Consider the following 26862-nt stretch of genomic DNA (forward strand, 5'->3'; position numbering starts at 1 on the left):
TCAGCTCATGAAAAATGTATGTACTTATTTTTTATTTTTTAATACGTATTTGTTCTATATTTAATGTAAACACTATGCTTTGGCAATACATTGTAACAATTGTCATGCCAATAAAGCACATATTAAATTGAAGAAAGAAATTGAGAGAGAGAGAGAGAGAGAGAGAGAGAGAGATAGAGAGAGAGAAAGAGAAACAAGCAGTGTTGTTTTATTCACAGCAGAAATATCAGAGGAAATACTTTAACTAATACGGGGGGCCTTTGAATCAAAAACGCTGAGAACCACTGGTAAAAAGAGGATGGCACTAGATTTGAAAACAAATTCCAAATTCTCCACCCCACAAAACAGATTATGATAGAACTCGACTGCATAAAATCATGACTCCAAAGAGCTTAAAAGGGTCTTAAATTATGAACAAAGGTAATTGCCTGTAGAATCTTGAAAATCACACACATTCTCAAACGAATATTAATGACGTCTCATCTCATTTTGCCTCATCTTTGATTTTTGTGTACATATCTGTGTTTGTATGTTAAAAGCCTCTGCTACAGTTTTGCTGAACTCTAGAGCCCTTTTTTGTAGCCTTGACCTCATTTTACAGTATAATTCCCTGATGATATTTCATGTAAAGCCTGTCTTAAGGGAATATAAAACATATAAAATTTTCAGCATCCGCAGCGGCTAATGTGAACTGTCACAAGGACTGTCTGCCATTAAATATGACAGGCCTCTCTGTAGTACTGCCACCCAACCCAGCAAAATTCCATCTGCCATCACGCTGCATTAGTGATGCCACATTACACCAGGTATGACATGAATATTTTACTGCTCCAGGTGGGCATATTTGCTGCTCTTGCAGTTCACTGACTCAATGAACTATTATTTGGCAGACATGTCCATGGAGACCATTAGCGATTATAAGCACAAATATTTTGGTCTCTTAAAATGTAGACAAAGCCTTAGAGTTTTGCTAAATGAAGGGTGATATGCAATGCAATTTTCCCCTAAGCATCATCTGAATTAAAAATGAATGATGCAAATAAAAGCATGCCAATGATAAAATATCCACATTCACTGGCATTATCAAGGAAACATCGGTGTGTGACAGGAAGACGAGTTTGTTCACCTCAGCATCCTGCCAAGCTTAAACAAAGAGCTGTTTCCCCGTCACCTCTGTCATGCGCCGGCCAATCAGAGGCCAGTAAAGAGCAGTGTTTTATTAGCCTACATCTGCCGTGCAGCTGCTCTCTTCCCATCAGGAGATTCTCTTTTTGGCAGGTGTCAGCGGCCGCCAGATGCATCCGCCACCTCCCAGAGACCTGTCGCATCATTAAGCCATCAACACATCACTGCGGACAGAGAGAAAACAGGCCATGGCAGGGACTAATCCAGCTGCAAACCTGTCCAGATGAATAATACATCGGCCCGCCAGACAAATGCTCAGTTAAGCAGGAGTGGACCACCGTGCCCTGCTTGGGAGGGTCCAGAGATTGACTTCCTCCCATCAGGGTTAGTAAGCAGAAAACACTCTTCTTTTGTGCTGAGCTTCAGCATGTTTGTACAGAGAGGGAGATTCTCATGGGTGACTCCTCCTGTCTGTTTGAGCTGCACAGAGTAGATTTTATCCTTACGTGCAAGGCTGTTTTTCTCCTCTCTACATCTCCTCTCTTAGCTAGCTGCAGGTCTAACAGCTATGGATACACTATTCAGTTGCACTGTGGGTTATACACAACAAATTTATGTATTCTGTAAAACAGGTCTCTTTACTTCTGGTATGTGCTTCATTAAATATAGAGCTGTTTTACTCAAGATGCATTCAAAGGAGCTACCAAAGATGGGCATAACCACTGTCCATCACATATGCAGATATCTAAAGGTTTGCTATTTTTCTTCATTTAGATATTAAAGTCCCCCTGTAGTCAAATATTGTTTTCCCTTAAAACTCATCTTTGATCATCAAAATTACATTTTTAAATTTTCTCATGCCTTAAAATAGCTTGAATGTAACTCTACACCCTTGCCTCATGTACTATATCGATGAATCTATGAATATGCAAATGAGCCCCGCCTCCACTCAGTCACACCAGCCAGCACCTCCTGATCCACTGAACTGTAGTAAACGTGAACGGACAATGACTGATATAACTATGTTTTTACTAGCAGACAACTAAAGTGAATACTGTAACATTCGTTAAAGTTAATTAATTGACGATGTTGTGTCCTAAAATGTGAGTGTGACTGTTTGAGGTTGTGGACAGGTGTCTTTTATACTGATAACGAGTTCAAACAGGTGCCATTAATACAGGTAACGAGTGGAGGACAGCGGAGCCTCTTAAAGAAGAAGTTACAGGTCTGTGAGAGCCAGAAATCTTGCTTGTTTGTAGGTGACCAAATACTTATTTTACAGAGGAATTTACCAACTAATTCATTAAAAATCCTACAATGTGATTTCCTGGATTCTTTCCCCCCATTCTGTCTCACATAGTTGAAGTGTACCTATGATGAAAATTACACGCCTCTCTCATCTTTTTAAGTGGGAGAACTTGCATAATTGGTGGCCGACTAAATACTTTTTTGCCCAACTGTATATGTGTATAATTATCAGAAATTATCATTCTTGTGTTTGTTATTCTTTTGAAATAACTTAAAAGGACCAGCTGATCAAAGCCATTTTTTTTATGAATGGCATGGTAACATTTTTCAATTAGTTAACATTAGTTAATGCATTAACTAACAATAAGCAGCCAGCACATTTGTAACAGTATTATTAATCTGTTGTTAACTTAGTTAATATAACTGCTCAACTGCTCAGTGTTAGTTCATGTCTGTTCAGGTCATTTATTTTAATAGTGTAGTAGAAAATTCTGAAAATACCATTAACTAAGATTAATGAATGCTTTAGAAATATGTTTAATTGTTACCTAATGTGGTCACACTTTATTTTAAGGTCCAATTCTCACTATTAAAGGTGGGTAATGTAATTTTTCAAAAACGTTTTAGAAAATTGAGTCGGGACCGTGTACCAAAATAAACTTGTAGCCAATCAGCAGTAAGGGGTGTGTCTACTCATGATATGGAGGAGAGAGCGTTCAGTGAACAGCCGAGCCGAGCGACAGAACGATAGAGATGGCGGATAAAAAACAAAAGAGGAAAACAACTGCGGAACGATAAGGCAAGATGTAGGACCCGTGTAAATATCGGATCAGCTTTCCAGCACTCAAGGAGAACTCAAGGAGCGGAAGGCCTGCGATCGAACGCCGAGGTTGCTTTGTTTCTTCTCGATAGGTGAGTAACACCGTATCTACACTGGGTGCGCCGCGACGCTGCCTACACTGGACGCGTGTATTTCAGGCGAGAATGTAGTTGTTTAAAACTCAAATCTGCGGTTTATTTATAATAACAGTGCCTATTTGAAAATGTGCTTCGCCGATTTCGGAGACTTGAGCTCCACACGATCACCGGGCACCCTGTGCTCATGTATCCCGACGAGAGGAGCATAACCTCGGCTAGTCCTTCTGACATTTGCCACTGGCTCTGATGTCTCTGTAGTGGATAAACAATAAATATAATTCACTTTGGGTAAATCTAACAGGTAATCTTTAGTCTTTATTCTATTGTTCTATTAATATGTTAAAATGAAAATGAAAACAGGCAATGTTTGATATAATATTTTGTTTCATTATAATGTATGTACATTCCCTGAACTACATTTCTGCGGCTATTAATATGTTTAAATGAAAACGAAAAGAGGCAGTGGTGTTTGATATATGTAGTTCGTTATAGAAACGGAGACGGTTGTATGCTGGAGAACAACATGTTTATTAGCTCACCTCAGGAGCTCATATCACTCAAAACACTTGCATTCGCTGTATCGATAACGTATCCCCACAAGGGGGCATACCAAGACCGGAAATACCATATATGTACATAGTCTGAATGCATTTTAACTTTATTACCCATCATTTATCTACATCCCCTTTCCTTAGTTTTGTAAATCCCTCTAAGTGAAAACTCTGCAACTTCACGAACATCTTTATAACATCTAGAAATTGCAAAACTTAAATTGTAACTGAAAATGACAACTAAATATCAGAATTACTCCTTGCAATAGCACGTTCTTTATGTTAGATTCCCAACAACATGTGTGCTTAAACAGAGTACTTAGGATTGGGCTTGGAGACCCGACCATATCTAGTACGGTATGGGAACTTTTGATCTGTTGGCTCAGCAGGAATGTTCTCCTCATCATGCACAGCCTCTTTAGACACATTGTTGCTGTCTGGCATAGATTTGAGTTGTGACAACAGGTCCTCCAGAGTAACTTGTGTGCAGTGTGGAAAAGGTTCCTTTACAGGGAGTAGATGTCGACGATTTCTCCTGTACTCTTTACCATTGGACTCCACCACATACGATCTGGGCTTAGCAAGAGTGCTTTTAACAACTCCAATCTTGTCGTGTCCTTTTGTTGTTTGCATCCTCACTACTTGGGATTCATGTAGTGGAGATAGTGGCTTGCTCCTTTTATCATAGAACATCTTCTGCATTTGTCTCTTTTTGGAAAGTTGTTCTTTGATTTTCACAGTGTCCTTGGATCTTGGCTTCAGCATTTGCTTGCTGATTGGCATGTTGGTACGTGTTACCCTGGACATCAATCTCTGTGCCGGTGAACCCAGTATCTTATCCCGAGGAATGTTGCGGATGTTCAGCAAATTCAAATACAAGTCTGTCCCATCCCTCTTAGTGGTTTCAAGCAGGCGCTTCGCACTACGAACGGCTCTTTCTGCGAGACCGTTCGCCTGGGAATATTCAGGACTACTAGTGATGTGACCAAAGTCCCACGAACTTGTAAAATCTCTGAAAATCTGGCTTGTGAACTGGGTGCCGTTATCGGTGATAAGCTTTAGGGGAATGCCGTGCACAGAGAAGTGCCTCTTCAGTTTGTTGATGACGTTTTGTGAAGACAAATTTCTAAGTGGATTTATTTCAAACCACCCAGAGTACGAATCTACCAGCACTAGGTACTGTTGGTTGTTCCAGTCAAATATGTCAGCGGCAACGACAGACCAAGGCAGTCCTGGGATCTCATGTAGGTGCAATGGCTCTTTTTGTTGATGTGGTTTTAAAGCATTGCATATGCTGCAGGACTGCACAAAGTTGTCAATGTCCTGTGTCATAGTCAACCAGAAAACGACATCGCGTGCTCTACGTTTGGTCGCTTCGGCTCCTGCATGGCCTTTGTGCAAGATCTGTAGATATTCACTCTGTAGGCTGTAAGGAATTACAACTCTTGTTCCCTTTGTGATGATTTCATCCTCAATACTGAGCTCATCCCTGAAAGGAAAGTAGGGTTTTAGTTGCACTGGAACACTCTGAATTCTCTTTGGCCAGCCGTTCTTGATGGTGTTGCACAGAACTTGCAGAGAGCTGTCTTTTTCAGTGTGTTCTCTGAGCTCTTGCAGCCGGTTGACTGAAATTACTTGGACAGCCATCACCTCGAAATCCTCCTCGACTTTGAGATCCGTCACCTTCCTGGGAGCACGTGACAGTGTGTCAGCCAGATAGAGCTGCTTTCCTTTCTTGTATGTAAGAGTCAGATTGAACTTGTGCAGCTTCAGTATCATTCGCTGGAGTCGTGCTGGAGCAGTATGTAGGGGTTTGTTCAGAATCGTGATAAGGGGTTGATGGTCTGTTTCCACTAAGACCGGTTTCCCATAGATGTAGTCATAGAACTTCTGACAGGCGAAGACCACTGCCAATAGCTCTTTTTCAATTTGAGCATACCTCATTTCCGTTTCAGTGAGAGTGCGTGAGGCATAGCTAATGGGCTGATCATCCTGCAGACATGCTGCGCCTAATCCATATTGAGAAGCATCACACGTGATGGTCACCGGTTTGCTTACATCAAAGTATTTCAGCACTGGTGGGAATGTAATGCACTTTTTTAGTGTGTCAAATGCCTCTTGTTGTTGCTGTGACCAGCACCAAACTACATCCCTGTGAAGCAGCTGTCGTAGTGGTGCTGCCAGTTCACTGAAATTTGGGATGAATTTGCCGAGGTAGTTAGCCATGCCCAAGAAACGTTGCAAGGCAGCTTTGTCATTTGGCGGTGGCATCTCTGTAATGGCCTGTATTTTGGCTGGATCTGGCTTTAATCCGTGTTCTGTGAACAGGTGGCCCACATAACTGACTTCTCTAAGCCTGAACTTACACTTTTGTGGGTTGAGTTTCAGATTCACTTGCCGTGCTCTGTTTAGAACTTTCCTCAAGTTCTCGTCATGCTCCTTCTCCCCTTTTCCTCCAACAATGATGTCGTCTACAATTACAGCACATGGAAAGCCTGTGAAGATCTGTTCCATTGCCCGCTGGAACACCTCTGATGCCGAATTAATGCCAAAAGGCATGCGCAAAAAACGATATCTGCCAAAGGGTGTTGCAAAAGCGGTACACAGGGAAGATTCATGGTCTAGCTTAATTTGCCAGAATGAGCTTTTAGCGTCAAGCACTGAGAAGACGCTTGCATTGGACATTTGTGAAGCTACCTCTTCTACTGTGCGCATAGGATGATGAGGGCGCATAAGGGCTTCATTTAGATCCCGTGGATCGATGCATAGACGGATCTTGTCAGTGTCTTTCTTGTGTGTGGCGACCATTGAGGATACCCACTGTGTGGGCTCTGAAATGGGTGTTATGACGCCCAATTTTGTCATGTTGTTCAGTTCTGCTTCTACTTTGTCCCGCATTGCCACAGGTATTCTGCGAGGGGGCCGTACCACTGGAGTAATGTCTGGGTTGATCTTCATTGAGTATGTCACAGGTAAGGTGCCCAACTCGTCGTCAAACAGGTCAGCATACTCTGTGAATATTTCTTGTGAAAGGTTTTGATTTTTGTTGAAATCAATTCCATACACTTCTTCTTTGAGAGATATCAAGTTCATTTTTAAACAGTCTGGCAGGCCCAGCAATGATTTGACATTCTTATCAACAACATAAAACTGCAACAGGTGTGATTTTTGTTTGCTGGTCAAGCATTGCAGCATCACAGTTCCTCGTGTTTGAATCACAGTGCCTCCATATGCCACTAATGTTGCTTTTGACTTTTCTTGGATTTTCTCTTCTTTTCTCACTGCTTGGTATGTTTCAGTTGAAATAACATTGCACTTTGCTCCTGTGTCAATTTTAAGCTCAAGGGGTTTACCATTTACTGTCAGGCTGCAGTGTATTTCTTGCTTGTTAGTTGTACTTTGATTGACTGCATTTATTTCACTGGCACCAAGACACAGCCCGTCGATATGAAATGACTCCTCGCTGCTGTCTGTGTTTACATCATTGATTTGGTGAATGAATTTGAAATTGTCTTTTGATGCAGATCGGCACTGGGACTTGAAATGATTTAACTTTTTACAACGGTGACACTGTTGTCCAAAAGCTTTGCATTGATCACGCTTTGCTAGATGATTTCCACCACAATTCTTACAGTTGACAATGTTCTTTGTCCCGCTCATTTGCTTTTGTTGCGGTTGCTGCCAGTGAACTACGGCTTTTCTCCCTTTTGCTTTAAAGGCAACTGCATCAACGCTCGTAGGCCCGCTACGCGGTGCAGCCAGTACCTTTGTGTGCTGTTCGGTTAATTCGCTGATTTGGCATATTTTAACAGCTTTCGCCAGAGTTAGATCACTTTCTCTGAGCAACACTCTTCTCACACTATCATTGTCTATGCCGCACACCAGTCTGTCTCTAATTAATTCGTCCGTGAGCTCACCAAAGTTACATGTTTTTGCTTTATTTCTTAGTGTACTCACGTAGGCCTCGATGGTTTCCCCTGGTTTTTGATTTCTGGTATTAAACGAATGTCTCTCCATCGTCACGTTTGTCTCCGGACTGCATACTTCTCTGAATTTTCGCTTTAAACATTCTGGATCTTCTCTTGACTCCGCTGGTGTAACTACATCCCGCCCATTGGCAGCCAGTATCGCTGGAGCATATGTGAATGAACGCTCTCTTTCAATTGCCTCTGGTCCCGCAAGATTGAGGAGTATGTAGGCTTTAGTTTTATCTGGCTTTTCACTGTGGGCTGCTGCGATGAATATGTCGAATTCCAGTTCGAATTTTCGCCAGTTTTCTGCTATGTTGCCGTCGAAGATCAGCGAGTCTGGTCGGCGAAATCCTTCGGTCATTGTGTTCTCCTTTATTTTCTTTCTTTCCTGAATATTTTAACTTCTGACACCATGTAGTTCGTTATAGAAACGGAGACGGTTGTATGCTGGAGAACAACATGTTTATTAGCTCACCTCAGGAGCTCATATCACTCAAAACACTTGCATTCGCTGTATCGATAACGTATCCCCACAAGGGGGCATACCAAGACCGGAAATACCATATATGTACATAGTCTGAATGCAATTTAACTTTATTACCCATCATTTATCTACAATATATTTCTGTAAATACAGCAATGAAGATTGGAACAGCCAAGGCGAGCTGACTGACGTTAACAAGTACGCTGCTCTTTGTAGAATTACCAGACTTGCGTCCTTCCGTCCGTGGGAGTTCACACACCCGAGTCTAACACATGAAGTCTGAACTAGCGAGGATGCAAGTCGGAAATTTGCGTACTTGGTATTGAGAAACGCGCGCAGACCTAATGTTACGTCACCAAACTATTTGCCTAAACTTCTCGGTACTTTAGACCGCGATGGAAACACAGACAGCAACAGGTCTGGGGGAAAAAAAAGTTCCTGGCACATATTGTTCCAGGTAATTTCGGTGGAAAAGCGGCTTATGTTTCAGAACTAGTCGTTGCCTGGGTTGCATAGGCTACATATATGTGGGGCGGATCTATGGAATTATTTTTGTGTCTTTATTATTCAAACAAAAATTCTGTATTTGAGAGCAAAACTAATTATTTTGTAATTAAAAAATAAAAGTTTGCAAAAAAAGTCTTCTTAAGGTTCAAAATTAAAGTAATTGAAAACAAAATAATTTGCAGTGCGTGTAAATCTTTAAAAAATATATATTTTTCTTTGTGCACTTCAAAAACGTTTCATCACTAACACAAATGTTGCTCTCTTTCCTGCCTTCTTTTTTTGAGGGTCTAAAACTTTTGTTTGCGAGTTGAAAAGTTTTGCTTGCGAGTGAAGCTGTGTGTCAGTGGGCGGTCTCTACGCACCAGGATGAAAGGCCCTTTTCTATTGGCCACTCTCGATTGAAGTGACAGGTTGACCACGCCCACTACGCTTTCCCGGCGCTGACGCCAGTCTGACAGAAGAGTGAGCTTCTAATTCAAGATTCAAGATTTTTATTCGTCACATACACAATTATACAGAGTATAACCAGCAGTGAAATATAAGTCAGTTCCGCTCCAAGGACAGTGCAATTGTATAGACATATATTAAGAAAAAGAAAATAATAAAAAAAAAGAATAAAATATAAGATTAAAAAAATATAAATGTGCAAGGTCAGTATGTTGTTGACATAAATAGTAATATAACAGGAATGTGCAAAAAAGTTGTACAGGGTATTTAAATGGCAGCATATGAGGTAGAAAAAATTATGAATAGCTTATTGATATGGTGATGTTAACATGGAGTCAAGTGATGTTATGACACAAAAAAGCAGCAATGGCCAGCAACCGCTCCTTTACTGGGTAAGTTAACTAATGTAACATCTTAAATTCAGTGACTAGTGAACTGAATTATTCTCTCTTCTCATGCTCCCCCACCTAAATATATAACGTTAGCTAAGCCTGTATGTAGTTGGTGATACCGCTGAATAGATTTGATTAGACAACAGTACCTTATCTAACGTACAAGTTTCTATAGTCTTTGGTTAGCTAGCTGTTTTGTGTGTGTGTGTCTGCCAACTTCAGTAAGGAAAAATACGGTACAATCGCGTGTATGTATTTTATGTAAGTGCCTAACGTTATGTTAATTAAACTACACACACACACACACAACAGTTAGCTAACCAAAGACTATAGAAACTTGTAGCTAAGGTACTGTTGTCTAATCAAATCTATTCAGCGGTATCACCAACTACATACAGGCTTAGCTAACGTTATGTATTTAGGTGGGGGAGCATGAGAGGAGAGAATAATTCAGTTCACTAGTCACTGAATTTAACATGTTAAATTAGTTAGCTTACCCAGTAAAGGAGCGGTTGCTGGCCATTGCTGCTAGATGCTCGCTCTTCTGCCAGACTGGCGTCAGTGGCTGGAAAGCGTAGTGGGCGTGGTCAACCTTTTACGTCAATCGAGAGTGGCCAATAGAAAAGGGCGTTTCATCCTGGTGCGTAGAGACCGCCCACTGACACACAGCTTCACTCGCAAGCAAAACTTTTCAACTCACAAACAAAAGTTTTAGACCCGCAAAAAAAGAAGGCAGGAAAGAGAGCAACATTTGTGTTAGTGATGAAAAGTTTTTGAAGTGCACAAAGAAATATATATATTTTTTAAGGATTTACACGCACTGCAAATTATTTTGTTTTCAATTACTTTAATTTTGAACCTTAAGAAGACTTTTTTTGCAAACTTGTATTTTTTAATTACAAAATAATTAGATTTGCTCTCAAATACAGAATTTTTGTTTGAATAATAAAGACACAAAAATAATTCCATACGGATCTATCAAAATAAGGGCGAGACCTTTTTTGGGGTAGGGGCGTGTTTGTTTTGGTGTTTTCAAATATCAACATTGGCTTCCAGAAATCGCTTACCCTGCCTTTAACAAACCATTAACTACAACTTTTGCCTCAATAAACTCCTAATTTGCTGCTTATTAATAGTTAGCAAGGTATTTGTTAAGTTTAGGTATTGGGTAGGATTAAGGATGTAGAATATGGTCATGCAGAATATGTGCTTTATAAGTACTAAGCAGACAATATGTTACTAACAGGCATGCTAATAAGCAACTAGTTAATAGTTTAAATGGTTTAAAAGAGTGTGCAAATCTGTGTGTGACTCAGACTACACTGTTCAAGCTTTAGGTTACTGCACACAGCTTGCAACAACTCAATAGAAAACGCAATTATTTGACATATCCAACCACAGTCAAGTTCTTCTATGCCAAACCCAGTAAACAATTTCTTTATGAACCATGCTTTGCGCACTGATACATTGTCATGCTGAAACAAAAAGATATGACCCACAAAACGAAAATTGTTTATATAAGCAGATTGCATGGATGTATGCTTGATTTTATATACCTGCTGACAGTGAGAGTAACTGAAATAGTACAACTCTTTAATTAAAAGAGGGTGTCCACATACTTTTGCATATAAAAAACTATTGACGAGAAACAAACAAGTGAAATTTGTATTCATTACACAGCGTCTTTAAAAACAAGAGGATTTGCTGGGCTTTACTCATGACTCAAATCTAATTAACAAAGTCACAGTTGAGTAGTGCCAAAAGTCACCTCTGCTTTTATCATTACCATCATTTGCCGAAGGAATTAATTGAAAATACAATTAGCTGTACTTGTAAGTACACTGCCATTTCTCAACAACAAAACCCAGTCTAAATCGCTCTAAAAAACTGTGCAGACACGCTTCACCAGTGACCCAACTCTTTGCACGCCCTGTTAAGCATGACCTCACTCTATGATAAAAGAAACACAATCTGTTTAATGAAAATGGACATCAAAGCTCAAAGCGGCAGGGAACATGTATGAAAAAACCCATCAGATCAAATGCTTGTACGTGGAGAGGATATTTCTAAGTGGTGCGTATTAGTATGAGGATGAAAAACAGGACTGTCGTGTACTGCAGGTTTGTTCCTACCCATAGAAATCAGGCTTTTTTTTAAATGTATGTGTGTGACATGTAAGGATCTCATTCAAGTACAAAGTGTGTCTTTTTGTATTCAGTTGTGGTTCTCCACGTCCCTTTTTCTCTATGCAGCCTGACAAAAGTGGATCAAATGCACATTCAGTCCTTGAGGAATGGTAGGATCCCTTTATGAATATTATGCTTAAACAAAACTCTTCCTTTTAAACGTAACGGTGCAAAAACGTCTGCAAAAAGGAGATACTTGCATGATCATAAAATAAATGTCATTTGCACATACTGGCCATTAAAATTACCAATGGCTTTGTTGTGGTGGGGTGGCAGAGTGCACAAACTGGCCCTGTATCCTTGTGCAATGATTTGTCATGTCAGATGGTAATAAATAGGCCCATCTCGGCAGAACAGCATGTTCATCAGTCTCAGTGCCGAGGCGAAAGCCGCACTAGTCCAGCCTGTCTGTTTCAAACCACTACATACCATGGCCTCACAATACCTCAGTCTTGCTCTCACTAGCTGCCCCGGAGTTCACATTACGGCATGTTACAGGAAGATATTTGCAGGGTCACATGGTTCTTGATGCTCACCGTTCTTCTATGGCAGATGGAATCAGATTCAAGGCTCTGTCTCGTGTGCAATGCAGCTAATGGAATCGCCTGATGTGGTGTCCACCTATTCTAGTGCTGTTCTGCTCTGTTACATTTGGATGGTTGCAAAGCCCTCACTCTAGAAGAGTCACGCTGGTCAGCCTTGGTCTGTGAGTTTCCCTATTTTTGTCTCCAAATGCTGGAACAAAGTGCTTATCATTGTCACAACAGCCAAAGGGACACTGGACTGAACTCTGCTATGACAACCATGTGGCAACTACTACACCAGGCATTATATTGATTTATAATGGGGACCAAAATTCAGAGACCATTATTGAAAATGTTTCCAATGCTTCTAAAGATTTCCAATTTTTGTAAAAGTGAACAATTTAACCTTTTTCACACATGCACGCACACACCACAGTTCAACAGCTGGTAAAGGTTGGTAAAATAGTTTGTTTCATTCATTCATTCATTCATTTTATTTATAATAATATATGGAATATTTATAAGACACAAAGATTCTTTATAATATTAATACTAATTTACACAAAAGGATGCATTAAATTGGTCAAAAGTGTCAATAAAGGCATTTATAGTATTAAACAATGACTGAATTGGAATTTTTACTTGAATTTTAGAACTTTGTGTATTTTCACAGCAGCACTGGAGTTAAAAAGTGGTTAACACAGTCAACACCATAAACTGGCTTATTGATACGTGATCTAGAAATAGCAAAGAATTGTAAATAAATATCTTCATGATAATATCATAACACTTCTCTCTTTTCACAGTTTTGTCCTTTGCTTTTTATTTCCAGGTTTAAATGACCTTTTGGGGGAAGTCGTGGCCTAATGGTTAGAGAGTCGGACTCGTAATCCAAAGGTTGCGGGTTCGAGTCTCGGGCCGGCAAGGATTGTAGGTGGGGGGAGTGAATGTACAGAGCTCTCTCCACCCTCAATACCACGACTGAGGTGCCCTTGAGCAAGGCACCGAACCCCCAACTGCTCCCCGGGCGCCGCAGCATAAATGGCTGCCCACTGCTCCGGGTGTGTGTTCATGGTGTGTGTGTGTTCACTGCTGTGTGTGTGCACGCTGGATGGGTTAAATGCAGAGCACGTATTCCGAGTATGGATCACCATACTTGGCCGTATGTCACTTCACTCACTCACTAAATCCTATGACTTTTGGATCTCACTGTATGCTGTATCTTCACAACATGCTTTAAAACTTTAAAGTATATTTGCATTGATAGCTTGCCAGTATTTTTCTACCTGGCCTCATGGTATAAACGTACCTGGGCACACTTTTTAGCAAGACGCAAAATACGTACTGCACTTATCACTGCAGTTTCAAAAGAAATGAACACTAGAGGCAGTAAAACTCCAACGCCTTTTATTCCTTTTCACACAAATTTACAGAGTTTCGATTTATAAAGCGTAATTTTCGCACAATTACTTGAATATCATGTTATGACTTCAAAACAATATCAATATGCTGGGAAATTTGAAAACTGATGCTTTTGAACGTTAGCATCACACATATCCAGCTTCATATCATATCATATTCATATCGATTTTCATAGATGGCAGGTTTGTTCGGTAGCTCACAGAGTACGGAGATGTACTTGAGAGCGAGGAGCTCCGGTTCGAATCCTGTGTAACTACGGTTCGACAAAACTCTGCATTTAAGGAAGTTCAAATAGCACGGTTGCATCAACAAATAAGTTTTTATATCAGTTTTGCATTTGTCAACACTATCGGGTAGGTTTAGGGTTGGGTATGGTGTAGGGCATATTTCCAATACAATAGAGCATTAATTTTTAGCGACGGTCCCCGGATATTTGAATTCTGAACCGACGAAATAAGTACCTGAATCAACGTAATAAAAACACAGCAATACATACCTATATCAACGTAATAAAAACGCGCCAGGGTTTACGCATTGAACCCGTGTTTTAGCGCCACTCAGTGGACATCTTTTCCCTTTGAAACTGCGGCGAAACGTGCAGTAAGGTACATAAAACAGTCTCGCTAAAAAGTGCACCCAGGTATGTTTATGCCATGAGACCAGGTTGGTATTTTTCTACAAGGAGATATATTACATGAAATAAATACCTCCTCAAAGTCCTCCTCATATGCTAGTTAAGGAGATGATTGCACTTTTACTGTTGTTAATTGCAGTAGCTCACGGTTATGTATAATAAATACTCTGCTTTGCTGTTTTCTATTATTCATTGGCAATATGCATCACAGCTGCACCAGATCGCTTAACAAATGATGTTTTATTAACAAAGTTTGGGAGGAGCACGTTCAGATAATTAACCTAATTAACACAAGAGAAGAACAATCAGTAATCAACCCAGTTAATAAGATAAGAGTGTATATATACACAGCAGACTTACCTCTGTTCATTGGCAGTTTTCCAGCATCCCTCCACCACCCCTTCTCCGCACTTACAACTATTCCTGTCCTAACCTGTAGGGGGGGTACTCTGGGTTTGGGCCAAAATTCCGAGCTCCGAGCCCTCCCCTCGGACAGCACGCCAAATATGCATAAACTTTATTCTATTTATTACAGTATATGTAAGTGTGAACTCGTGAACTGTCTAAATACGCATTGGTGACTGATATATGATGCAATATTTACAAAGAGATATTCAAGGCGAACAATTCATCCACAGAAAAGAACACATGAAAAAAAGAAAGAAAAAAAACAAACATCAATTGCTGTGTGCTCTAATGCCATTACCGTAGCACGATTGTGAGCGAGACTCTTATGGGGTCTTGCATTATTCTCTCTGCCAGACTGGCATTAGCAGCTAGGCTGAATTCACCACAGCATGGGACAGCATGGGACTGTGCTCTTTGTAATTAGCTGATCATTACACAATCAGAGCCATTCAGGACAACTCCTAATCAGCTTGGAGACATGAGGCTGATTGTGCTCAAATAGTAATGATAATAGTTGCCGTTTTTCAAATCCACCACCAAAATTGTGCCGGTGGCATCGTGGCACACTGATTTACAGCCAAATAAATAACCGTGCTGGCCACAGCTGCATTCGGCCAAGTCAAGGGAGTCTTATTTTTTCATAGCAATATTCAATTTGCGAGTTTCTTTCAGGGCTCGGCGTGTGCAAGGCAGTTTATTTCCCAGCTTGATTTCAGTTGACTATGTCAAGTGAAAACAGAAGCCAATAAGCACCACACACAATAGTCTCTGCCTTCTCCTCCTCTACTGTGCTGACTGCAAGTTCAGTCATTACATTTGAACAACATCCATCAAAGCTGCTTTTACACTCCCACGTGATGGTAGCTGCTCCTCTACAGAGATGTTACTCTATTTCTTGAGGACAATAATGGCTTTGTATTGAGCAGCAGCACAATTGCCCTAAATGGAGAATAATTTCCACCCATTTCTCAGCCGAGCAAGGCGATGCGACGGATGGCATGAGAAATTATTTTTTGTTTGGTGTTGGATGTTCTTTTGATACCCCTTCTTTAAGAAATCGATATATGACAGCGATATGATAATTGCAAAGGTCTCCCTCCAGTTGACCACTCTTGCAGATAACCCTTGCTAATTCTGCAAAAGAAAAGCAATGAATCTTGTTAGGGGGTCTCTCTAAATCTGGCTGATAAAAAGTCATCATGCTGGGACGGTCGTGGTTTGGTTATCGGCCTGTTAGATCTCTATGACTTCTCTTATCACTTCAGTACTGGTCATTAGAAATGTAGAGTCTCTTTGAAAAATAATTGAAGCTTAGCACCTTTATGAATGCTTACATACTGGAAATGCTGTGCAAAACTTTCATTAACTTCACCTGAAGTCTTAAGCCTTTCATTCACATGCCTTCCAGACACAAGCATGGCGACACAATTAATTAATCCTGAAAGGGTGTATACAATAGAAGGCTGTAAGGTCGAAGGCTGAAAACATTATCAGTAATCTGCAACAATAGACCTCTAGCGCTCACATAATGATGGAAAAATGGCACTAGTTGCTGCATTATATTCCACTCATGCACACAGAATGGTGGTTGCCAGAGGTAGAGCTTTGGTAATGAAGCAAATAATAAAGCCAATGTTCCGGTAATGATTGATTAATGGCTACACCTTTTAAAAAGAGTAGCTGCTGATTTCAATAATAGGAGTACTGATGCATACTCCTGAATATTTCACAACCTCCCACAGCCAAGGAAATGGACTACCTGAGAAGACTGATTGAACAGAGTGGGGCATAGATGTATCTCATTATAAAAAGGCTTTGCCTGTCAAGGAGCCAAGCTGATTTTGGTGGGAAAAGAGACAGAAAAAAGCTCATCCTTTAATGCAGTGCAACCCACAAATCTGTGTTTAATGAAGGTTTTAAAGTTCAAAATGAGCAAGGTGTGGGCTGACCCAAAAATAAAATTTATATATTTGAAGTTAGTAATTTGAAGGACACATTATGGCTATTGCCTACTCATACTGTGTTGCAACCAATTCTGCCATGACCTCTACTGATTCAGTGCCCGTAATTAACTTGGGTTACATTTTATCCAAATCAAATTTCATCAGTCCACTGAAGTCAGTGACCACTAAAGTCTACCCAGTGTATAGCATATGTTCTGATTTGGGAGTGTAATATTGCTTTTATGGGAGAGTGTCACACTTTATTTTGAGGTCCAATTGAGGATATTAACAAATTATTAACAACGACTTTCGCCTCAATAAACTCCTAATTATTGCTTATTAATAGTTAACAAGGTAGCTGTTACGTTTAGGTATTGGGTAGGATTAGGGATGTAGAATATGGTCATACAGAATATGTGCTTTATAAGTAATAATAAACAGCCGATATGTTATTAATCAGCATGCTAATAAGCAACTAGTTAATATTGAGAATACTAAGTAAAGAACATTTTAGATACAACATTGTCAGCTACTGTGTCTATTTTTGCTCTGCCAACAAAAACTGTGAATGATTACTTGTTTGATTCCTGAATGAATCTATGAGTAGGAACAACTCAGTTTGCAATGATTTGATGACTCACTCAAATTTAATTTCTTTCACAACTGTAGTAATTTTTTACTTTTTACAGTATAGCTTGAAATGTAGCTCATGGCTTCAAGGATTATGTAGTACATGCCACGTCTAAAGACAGAAGTTGACAGAGCTCATCGGTAGTGCAGAGCCCGAGGAAAAGGGAGACAGACCCTTAGTGGTGAAGTGTCAAAGTAGGAATGAGAGATAACCATTTTCTCAGCAGGGACCAGTTCTGAGCATCATACTTTTAAGTAGAAAAGCCTCTGAAGTAGCTACAAGACCAATTACTGTCCTTATGCACGACCGAGTGCAGAGAATTGTAAATGAAGAGCATAATATCTGTTGGGGAAGATATGAAACAATACAATCTGCTACTTACAGTAATGTCTGCATTGTGCAAACTAGGGACTGTTGATACGGATGACTATGACTTTTAGTGTATTTTCAGTGCATAGCGGAGTTTAAAAAAGATTGTTTTTGCATTTAAATGCTAACTCCTGTTGAACATCTGCCACTGCCGGTGGTGTTATTAGCTTTATTAACACTTCAGCTCTTGTGAAAAACCCTCAAAGCTCTGTCACCATGACAATCCCTCTCTCTGCACTGGCTGTGTTGGCACAGGATTGATAGATGCAGCGTTCCAAGCACTTTCTGCCAGAGTCCGTGAGCCTGATGAGGGGCACAAACTTTGATGGGAAGGTTAGCCACTTATGACTATCGACAGCCACCATGAGGCCGCCAGCGAGAGAACTGATTCTTGCTTTAAACTTTCACGCCGTGGGGGAGTGGCAGTGACAAAGAGCACATCACTGTCTCTTTTGCCCATCAATTGCATCTATAGCTTTTCCAAAGAGATTCTGCCATCGGCAGCGAAATGTCCATGGGCATCCAGGCAGATCTTATCTGTTCTTCTTGTGGCCTCTTGGCCCATCTAGGAAGACCGAGACTCAGTCAGCAGACCACCAACACCCAGAGGACCAGTGCACTGATCACAGATCCTCTGACAAGACTGGAGGCTGGACTTTCGCTAACGGGTAGCAAAGACTTGCACAGTACGTGATAAACTGCAATGCTGTGTGAAACACATTGGCTGATCCAGAGATCCGTGCCTTTAAATCAGAAACACTGGGGAAACAGCAGTTTTCTTGTGAATTATGCACAAGCAATGATTTTATGGCAATGGCAATTAGAAGCAGATGCACAGGAAGTGTTCGTTTAACAAGCGCCCCTGGATAAGAGAAGTCAACATAATCTTTAAAGCAAGGGAACACATTTTTTCTACAGGTCAATCTCATTAGGCCTAAACTTTGCACTTTTTTAGTCTGAGCAATTAGTCTAGCCAAATAATGTGATGGAATTGCTTTGATTGGGCTTAAGAACATTGATCCCCGAGGCTGATCTTGAGCCCAACCAGCTTAGGGTACATTAGTTGCCTCCTGTGCAGCAAAAGCTATTAGACAATGGATTTTCTCTTCACCTTGATTCATTTATTGCTTAGATAATCCCTGTATTTTGGGGTGATTTACCCCACCACTTGCTACTTGTAATGGCTTTTAGCTAATAGCTAACACATGCAATTAAATAGTGAATTAAGTGGTCCCTACTGGAGAAACAAGTTACATATGTAGTGCACTAAATCATGTACTATATACAGTGCATTAACACTATACACACTATATTAATTTTTATATCATTTTAATGGAACACTAATGCAATTTTTTACTACATAGAAACATGTATTGGCTTTCAGTATGACACTGGTCTTTCCCTCTCTTCTTTTTTAGAAAGAAAGAAAGAAATACTTTTATTGATCAAGGATGCATTAAATTGATCAAAAGTGACAATAAAGACATTCATAATGTTACAAAATACTTCTATTTGAAATAAATGTTGTTCTTTTGAACTTTCCATTCATCAAAGAATCCTGAAAATAAATTTATCACAGACTCCACAAAATATTTTATAAATATTTTATAATTAATAATAGTTATTTTAAATAATAAATTATTTTAAAAATAGAGTTATTTTAAATTTAATAATATTATATCACATTATATATAATACTACAATATAAATCATATTACTGTTTTAACAGTATTTTTGATCAAATAAATGCAACCTTCGTGAGCATAACAGACTTTCAAAGACAATATTTAAAGTATAAAATATGCTGTATACCTAAAGAATGGGCTTTAACATATTGTACATTATACACATATTTAAAAAAAACAATAATGTGAAAGCATTCAACTTAGACCTGTAAGGTGCTATCTTCTCCACAAACTGAAGTTGCCACTTTTTTCTTTTTTTTTTTGTCAATCACCACAACGGCCTGATAGGTGACTATCAACCGTCTCCATGGGGCGACCGACAAGAGGATTGATTCTTGCTTCAAACATTAATGTCATGGCAGACTGGCAATGACAAAGAGCACATCACTGTTTCTTTTTGCAGCAATCAGTCACATCTACAGTGACTCCAGAGAGATTCTGCCATTTTGCCCTCCACAGAAGCCTCACCAAAGCAGGAAACTGTCCAAGGGCATCCGGACAGGTCTTATCTCTTCTCCTCATGGTCACCTGACCTGTCTTTGCATTAATCAGTGGACCACCAATACCCAGAGGACCAGCCTTATCACCCACTGAGAAATTTCAGCAGTCACCACATCCGCCATCTTGACGATTTTTGGTCAAGCACCATCATGTCTAGATAACCCCTCCCGTACCGCTACATGAATTGCATCAGTGCCTAAAGTGTCAACTCTGTCGACTGAACAAGAGCTTTATCTGGATACACTGTCTTATTGAATTGTTCAGTGTGAACACATTACTCAAACTCCTTGTTCTACAAAAATGGCATAAAATTGTCCAGAAGTAGAGTATGTGAAAAGGGACAGACACGTCACTCTATTATTGTTTTTCAAAGCAAATAACATGGGGGCTTGAATGCACACCTAAATTACATGCATATTTTAAAAATGCACCTGCACTTTGTGCTGTTTTTGGAGCAATGCATGTAGGGTGTACTCACTAAAGCACTGACAGATCAGAGATAAGAGCACTCTCTCTCTTTAAGTAACATCCAAAGTTGCTTCGTGAAGTGGTTCACGGCGTGCAGGTGTCTGCTCTCAAAAAGAGGTGAGGTGATTGTAATAATTACGCTGTCTAAGCAGAAGACGTTAAGAGGCTTGACTAGCAAAGTACCCAGTATCCCACTGTCTGCTTCTCAAATCGCATGTCAGAAACAGGTATTATCTGAACAGCTTGTAACTTCAAAGTTTTTATCATTTGTTTCTTCACATCCTTTTGTGGAGGAGCTCAAGGACGTTATCTTGGAGGGGAACGCATTTGGCTTGCAGGAGTTGTTCGCAAAACACACAGCATAGTAATCATTCACTGTCAAGGTGTGCCAGCAAAACTGCAGGCCTGTTTTTGTCTCTGTGTCTGTAGGCTACGTGTTTATGTGTGTGCACATGTACATGTGTCCAGGAGCAGCTAGGCAATCTTCACGCCATACTAATTGTGTCATCTGTAGTGCTCTTGAAAGGGCACATGGAGGCTGGTCAGTAATTACAACAAATGTAGCTTCCAGCAGGTAAAAACACAAATTAGAGGCTATTGAAGTTGTTATTGAGTTCTCTTAGTCGCATGAGATTTTTCACACGTCCAACACTTTTCTCACAGACTGTGGACTGTAAATTTGTTTCTGTAACATTGTTGACCTCAAAGAAAAATTCTGGTTCAATACATGTTTAGAGTGATGGTAATCTAAAAATAATATTCATGTCTAGGGAAGAAAAGAAAGTTGCTGATTATATATATATATATATTTATACACACACACACACACACACACACACACACACAGAGTAATGGTGAGCATCAGACTTTGCATTTATCAATACAATGGTCACCAGTACTGATTTTCTGGATGAATGCACATGCTCATGCAATGATAGTTGCTTTAATTAGCCTTAACAGAAAACAAATGCTGACTTGCATGTGTTGTATCTACATTCACATAAATGTCATCTTTCATGCAAGCCATTTAATATTGGTTCATTAGAAAAGAGCTTTAATTGCATGTTGAATTTAATTGCACATTGAATACTATCTATTAAAAGGGAATATGAATTTAATCATTACACAGTTGACTTTATAGCTTAGCTATAAACACACAAGCAAAAAGAAACATTCTGGAAGGCTTAACAAGTCATCCGGGCCAAGGAAAGAGCAACAAATGTGTACGATGTTGAAGCACTTTCACGCTACTGAATGCCACTGTGAGCTTTCATGACGAGGACATTTCTCATTTAATTCAATGCATGGTATGAATTTAATTTGTTTCCACAATTAATGAGAGCCCAGCAAGGCCTCTTTTGCACAGAGTGAGACGTGGTGGAAATGCTTATCTTCAAGAAGAGCCAGGTTGGCAGCGAGAGAGACACCAGCAGAGCTTCCACTTTAGCAGTGCTCTAAAAATACTTCACACAAGCAGAGTCGAAGAAACACAAACGCTCTACATATTCATGAAAATTAATCACACAGTACAAGTGAGGTGCGCCTCTGTGGTCTTTTCATGACAGTGTGCATAGATGTTTTAAAATTAGCTCTGTGAATGGGTTGGCTGATATACTAATATTAAAAAGTAAAAAGGTGTCTGCCTGAAGAAGTAAAAAAAGAAAAGAAAAGAAATTAAAACAGCTGGACTTTTATTTTTCATTTTTTTTAAATAAAACTTTGATTGTAAATATTGATTTTACAGCACTTTTATTTTGTCACTAATTTCACTACAGAGTCAATGATATGAGAGTTTAAAGACAAATGTTATAAAAAAGTATTTCTGACTGAAACAGATTTTTAGAAGCAAAAAAGTTGTTACATTTAGTAAATAAATCAGTTCAAAATATGCCCTAATAAAAAGTCATATATTTAAATGTAATAATACTAAGTATATTTCAAATCTATTAACATATTTACTGACATATCGCTTAAGACTTACTGATTTAAAAATTATACTGTAATATACTATACTGATTTATAATTAAACTTTATTTGGAGTACTACTTGTGCTCAATGCACATTTCTTAATATTAAGCCTAAAATGTGTTTTAATGTCATTGATGAAGACTGTATAATCTTTAATAATATCAGTCTTTAGATGCAAGATATTTAAAGTGATCCTAAAGTATACTTGGTTCTACTTTAGCACAATCAAATATACTGTACTTCAGTATATCTTTATTTGGGCTTCAGAACTACTTCTGCACAATTAAAGTGCATTAAAATTAGCAGACATTAAGCAGACAATTGAATTGAATTGAGTTGAATTAAATATACCAGTTTAAGTATACTAAAATTACAATTGCAGGGCATTTTTACATAATACATAAATAAATAAATGTATTTGTAGTATACTTGGCATGAAATAAATGTATTTCAAATATGTTTTAATATATTTATTTAATAGTATATTTAGTATATACATTTTTGACTAGGGTAGAGATCAATACAAAACTAAATGATTCATTAGCACTCAAAAATGTTGACAGAAATCTCAGTGTGACATTTTTGATATATGAAAAATTTTATTATAACTAAATATTGCTATATACTAAATATAACTGATTTTGGCTACAGTGGTTGTTTGGTTGAAATTAAAGCTCTTTTTTTTGGAACAGAATAAAAAAATATTATCAAAAAGCTGAAATTTATTAAAATTTCTATAACATCCAGCCCTAATGGATATCATGATATCAGTACAAGAAGATGGGGGAATCAATAACTTCCGCCCACTTCATATCCACTGCATGTCTGGTTTTATTTAGAGCCAGTGATTACGATTGGCAGAAGTGTGGCTCTCTGTCAGCCATTCTGGACTGTCCTCCGCTCTATGCTAATTAGATCTCGCCTATTTTTATTTTTTTTGCTGTTGTGATGATGGTACTGGACATTTTCAAAAGCGACTGTCCAGACAAAAAGGCCACCAGCTGTACACAACCTACTGTGTGTTTGTGTAGAGAAAGTGCAGCTGGAGTGATGCTACTGACAGGTGCTTATTTCCTCTGAAATGCACTTGGACATTATCGGTCAATCTTTAGTCTGAGTGAAATGTAACTACCAAATTATTTTTGAAGTAGAGGAAAGCTAATTATTATTTTTTTCCTGTATACTGGTGATGAAATTGCCTCTCATTGCTAGAGGTCTGAGGCAACCGACAAATATTTGTTACAGAAAACAAGTGTCTGGCAAAAAAAATTATAATCTTTAAACTCTTTAAACCACATAAATGACTCATACAAGCAACGGACGGATACACAGGACATTTTGTGCTTTTTTTCAATGAAGGATCTGCTTTCAAATGTCTGCAACAGGATGCCAGAAAACTGACATTTTCTGTGCTTTGAGAGTTCATTGCTACTCTTGCTCTAGGTCAAAAATCTGTTGAGAGGGAATATGTGTCTCATATGAGCTCATCATTAACAAGTAATGACCAATAAGCTTGCGTTGATTAGCATAGCTGAGTTTGTTTCTTATATACACACACAGTGAACCCTGCAGATGTACAGTATCCATGCCAACTGGCCTTACATTGATTAACAACACTGTATTACAATACATAAACATGCCAACACAGACAACAAATCTGTGTTATAAAAAAAAAAACTTGTTTATCATCATAAGCCAAACAATGCAAGATGCCTCTCAGTCTAATGGCAGCTAATTTCAGCTGGACATGAGTATTGTAATGGGAACAAAGCAGGCCAAAGCGAAGACACTCACTATTGTGCTCTCCCATTATTCCTCTACAGGAGTGATGCTTGCCCAGCTGTGAGATGGAATGCTATTGGCGGAGATGTCTTGTAGTACAGAGGGGCTTTGTGTGGTGGGATGGTCTCACTGATTTACTGTGTGAGGTACTGGGATGCTGTTCCAAAAGACAGAGTATTTGGTGCTGTAGTGTTCACCAGCATGCTATCCATGTGTTTCCAAGCCAAGATGTGATCCTGAAGGATCTTACTGCATTCCACTACCAAAAGTCTTTTCTACTTTTCATGAAAGTACTTTCTACTTTTCATGAACAATAAGATTAAAAAGACAAAGACTTACACAATAATATGGTATATCTATCTATCTATACAAGATAGAAAGATACACTTAACAAAAACCACAAAAAAAGAAAAACACCAATGTGAACTCTACTGTGATAGAAGTATATACACTGTTAGCAGACCAAACCAGTTTCAAAAAGAGTCTTAAGGGATTCAAAATTGCCCTTCTAGTTGAAGAAAAACACAGTACCATTGTAATTGTCACTCAATGGTCATTCAAAAAAATACATTCTGCTATGGAGTGGTAATGTATTTCTATTATAATTTCTTCAAGTGACATTATATATAAATGTATAATAAAATTAATTAAACAAACAATTATTTTTTTATATCAGTTTTTCCAAATATTACAATTGTACATGTGTGGCATGAATTGCAATAAATAATTTTTCCCTTAATTACCTTTTTTTTCTCTTTTTTTCTCTTTTTTCCTCTTTTCTTCAGCATTTAGAGGACAATAAATAGTCATCAGAGAGAGGCTTGCTAAATTACCCTTGCTAAGACAAGTCCAACAAATATTTATAAAAAAATATTTTCTACCATCAAGTCATGGAAATAACATTTGATCATGTAGGTGAAAAAAAACACACAAAAAAGAAAAACACCAATGTGAACTCTACTGTGATAGAAGTATATACACTGTTGGACACTGTTAGCAGACCAAACCAGTTTCAAAAAGAGTCTTAAGGGATTCAAAATTGCCCCTCTAGTTGAAGAAACACACAATTGTCACTCAATGGTCATTCTGTCTTCAATAAATGACAAAGCCCAATCTACCTCTCTAAATGACCAAAAAAAAACTTTTTGTAGCACTCAAGCACCCACCCAGTGTTATCAAAGCTCCATTCAAAATTCATTTTGAGCAGCTACCGCACAAAGACCAGCAACTACCCTGATGTCAAGCAGATGCTCTGAGAGAGAGAGAAAAAAAAAGAGCTCTTCCACTTACCTCTGTCACTGTAGTCGTCTACTAATATGATCTCTGCGATCAGGTGGTCAGGTGTGCGTTTGGTGATGCTGTTGATGGTTCTGAGCAGAGAGGACCAGCCTTCGTTATGGAACGGGATGATAATACTGGTGTTTGGGAGGTTTTCAAGATACAGCTTCTGCTTACAGCTACAGAAAAGAAAGAATGAGATAGAGAGTGAGATTGAGGCAGGCAAACACTACTGTTTATACTTATGCTTTACATAAAATGCTTGATCTGTGCATCAACGTATAATCCACATATTGTAAGACACTTAACAAACACTCCCAACATTGTGTAAGCCTCTTCAGAACAATGGTGTGTGAAATACAAATCTTGTCGCTTATTGCACTAGATCTTGCCAAACTGTAAATACGTTATTTGAAAACAAAGGGACCCGCATGGGCCGCCCCAACGCCGTGGGCAACGGCGATGGAGCTCAGATCATAAATCAATGTTTTGAGAGGTCCTTCAGACCCAGCGTGCTCATAAAGCATTCAGAAATCTGCATGCTAATTGAGCTCCGACAAAGCCGGCACTGACATATGAAGTGGCACTTTATAGCTCACACCGGTCTCTCTAATTCAGCACCCTGACAAACTTGACAAGCCGGCCCTAATTCATACACCTCCATATAATAATCATTCTCAGGGTGCTGCATGGTTTAACATTTCCCTTCCATGGAGGTGGAAAAAAACGACAGAAAACAAAAATACAGTGTAGAAAGAACTACCATGGTGAACGAATGCATTCTGGAGAGGAGCCAGCATCTAAAACAGCCCTCTCTGACCTGTCAGATCAGTCTACTAATGAAATACAGTTCAGGAAGAAAAAGGCACCCCATTTGCATAGTAATAGGCAGACAGTGTCTTGTGCATTACTGGAACATGCAACTGGCACATATGGCAAATACTCCAAATCGGTATTAAAGGATATTTATTTGCATGAAAATGCTACAGTTCAGGATTTGGGCGATGGTATTTTGTGGAAAGAGAAGTGTGTTGTGTTCTAAAATCAAGAAAGAAAGATTTTTATGATTTTTTTTCTTCAGTGATAAAAAATTCCATGTGTCACTATTAGGATGTTGTTTATGATTTCTGTCCTTGAGGCCCTCAAATAGAATCTTTTTATTTTTTTTTGCTTTCGTCTCAATTCAACAATCAATATTCTAATAATCTAATTACAAGAACTTTTACATTTGGGCTAAGAACAAAAACATCTATTTTTGTAAGAGGTGTGTGTGTGTGTGTGTGTGTGTGTGTGTGTGTGTGATTTTTAAAGTTTTAAAAGTCTCTTATGCTCACCAAGGCCATTTATTTGATCAAATAAAGTAAAAGCAGTAATATTGTGGAACACTACTACAAGATAAAATAACTGTTTTCTGTTTTAA

The 26862-nt window shown here is 38.9% G+C and overlaps 1 protein-coding gene across 1 annotated transcript in view; it reads right to left on the minus strand.

The window, feature by feature from the left end:
- galntl6 (polypeptide N-acetylgalactosaminyltransferase like 6) overlaps window positions 1-26862 on the minus strand; it is a 253291-nt gene that overhangs the window by 133346 nt on the left and 93083 nt on the right. The window contains exon 5 of the mRNA XM_079423273.1: window positions 25455-25621. Coding sequence (XP_079279399.1) covers window positions 25455-25621 — 167 coding nt within the window. The remainder of the gene's footprint in view (window positions 1-25454; window positions 25622-26862) is intronic.

This window comes from Barbus barbus, assembly GCF_936440315.1.
Source record: "Barbus barbus genome assembly, chromosome: 8".
Classification (NCBI taxonomy): Eukaryota; Metazoa; Chordata; class Actinopteri; order Cypriniformes; family Cyprinidae; genus Barbus; species Barbus barbus.